This window comes from Aptenodytes forsteri, unplaced genomic scaffold (assembly GCF_000699145.1).
Source record: "Aptenodytes forsteri isolate BGI_AS27 unplaced genomic scaffold, ASM69914v1 Scaffold1, whole genome shotgun sequence".
NCBI lineage: Eukaryota > Metazoa > Chordata > Aves > Sphenisciformes > Spheniscidae > Aptenodytes > Aptenodytes forsteri.
The window spans coordinates 6,192,308-6,193,786 of NW_008795035.1; the positions used below are offsets into that span (position 1 = coordinate 6,192,308).

The 1,479-nt window shown below is 58.7% G+C and overlaps 1 protein-coding gene across 1 annotated transcript in view; it reads left to right on the plus strand.

The window, feature by feature from the left end:
* The window catches only part of HAPLN3 (hyaluronan and proteoglycan link protein 3), a 3,066-nt gene extending 2,946 nt beyond the window's left edge, over window positions 1-120 (plus strand). The window contains exon 5 of the mRNA XM_009276570.1: window positions 8-120. Within this exon, the coding sequence (XP_009274845.1) occupies window positions 8-120 (113 nt within the window). The remainder of the gene's footprint in view (window positions 1-7) is intronic.
* The last annotated feature ends 1,359 nt before the right edge of the window (window positions 121-1,479 follow it).

Consider the following 1,479-nt stretch of genomic DNA (forward strand, 5'->3'; position numbering starts at 1 on the left):
CAGCGTCCGCACCCCATCACTAAGCCCCGGGCCAACTGTGGCCCCGCAGAGCCTGGTGTCCGCAGCTTCGGCTTCCCCAGCAAGGGCAGGTTTGGGGTCTTCTGCTACAAGGAGAGATAAGGAGCCGGGAGGGCTACTTCTTGGCCGGAGGATGTTTCTAGCCTGACGGTGCCCAGCGTCGGGTGTTTCCCAGGGCTGTTTTGGGGGTGTCTGGGGGGAGGCGGGGTGGGGGAGAGGCTTCTTTTTGTTTTATTTTGTTTCCTTCCTTTATATTTTCCACATCTTGCTGAGCAGCCGGCACATGCAGCTGCTCGGGGTAGCTGCCAGCTGGGGCAGCGCGGGACCGTCCCCAGCATGGGGTGCACACAAGGACGGTCCCCATGCCAGCGAGGCTGGTGGTGCGTGGGTTGCTGCCACCCTGCTTGGTCCCTTCCTGCAGTGGCAGCGGGACACCAACACCCGCCTGCCCTTCCAGGCTGGTCCTGCTCCTGAGCTTGTGGGGTGGGAGAGAGGTGAGGCTGGATTCGGCCAGAGGCAGAGAGTGGGTGTCTCTGTTGCATCCCAGCCCCTCTTCCAGCCCCTTCCCCATCCCACTGAAGGATGCCGTTGTGCCTGTCCCCACGGGAGCACCAGTGCCTTATATCCATGTGCCTCTCGTCCGGACTCCACTTGAACTCTAGTGCCTTCTTCTTTGAGCGTTTGGTTATGAAAAGATGTATTTTCCTGGACCTCTTCTAATAAATCGATGGAGAAAGCCCTGGAGCGGCGTGGCTGTGTCCCCATCTCTGTCCCATCACGAGAGAGAGGTCTGCCACAGAGAGAGGATTTGGGGATCCCTGGCTGGACACCCTGGACTGTCTCATCCTTGGCTGAGCATCATCTCATCGCTGCCAGCTCAGCCCTGTGCCCACCCTGAGCTCCCGCAAGGGACCTCATTAATGAGTGTTAATTAACCCCCCGGGTGTCAGGACTGGAAGGGTGAAGCATTTCCTGCTGGCGATGGGTTTTAGGCATGTGGGTTAACCCCCTCCCAGGGCAGGAGCTGAACGGGGGGGGTGACGTCCTACCCTGGGGTTCTTCTTCGGTTGGGGCTTGTGAATCACAGAATCATAGAACAGTTTGGGTTGGAAGGGACCTTTAAAGGTCACCTAGTCCCCACACCTCTGTTGTTCCCAGGGCTGCACCCTTGGGTGCTGGCTGGGGCTGAGCTGGTCCTGTGTAGCCTGGAGCACCCTGTTTGGGCTCCCCTTCCTTCCCCGCTGCCTTGCCATGGGAGACCCCGCCCCGGCCCACACAGACACCCCCCTTCCCCAAAAAACCGACACTGACCAAGTGGGCAAGTCGATTTCACTCTCTTTATTATTTATCATTCTTTCAAAATAGGATATGTTTAAAAATATAAATAGGTGCAGGGAACGCTGGTGCCCCGCACGGTCCCCTGGAAAGAGCACATCGTCCCGGGACGGGCGCTGCGCTGCA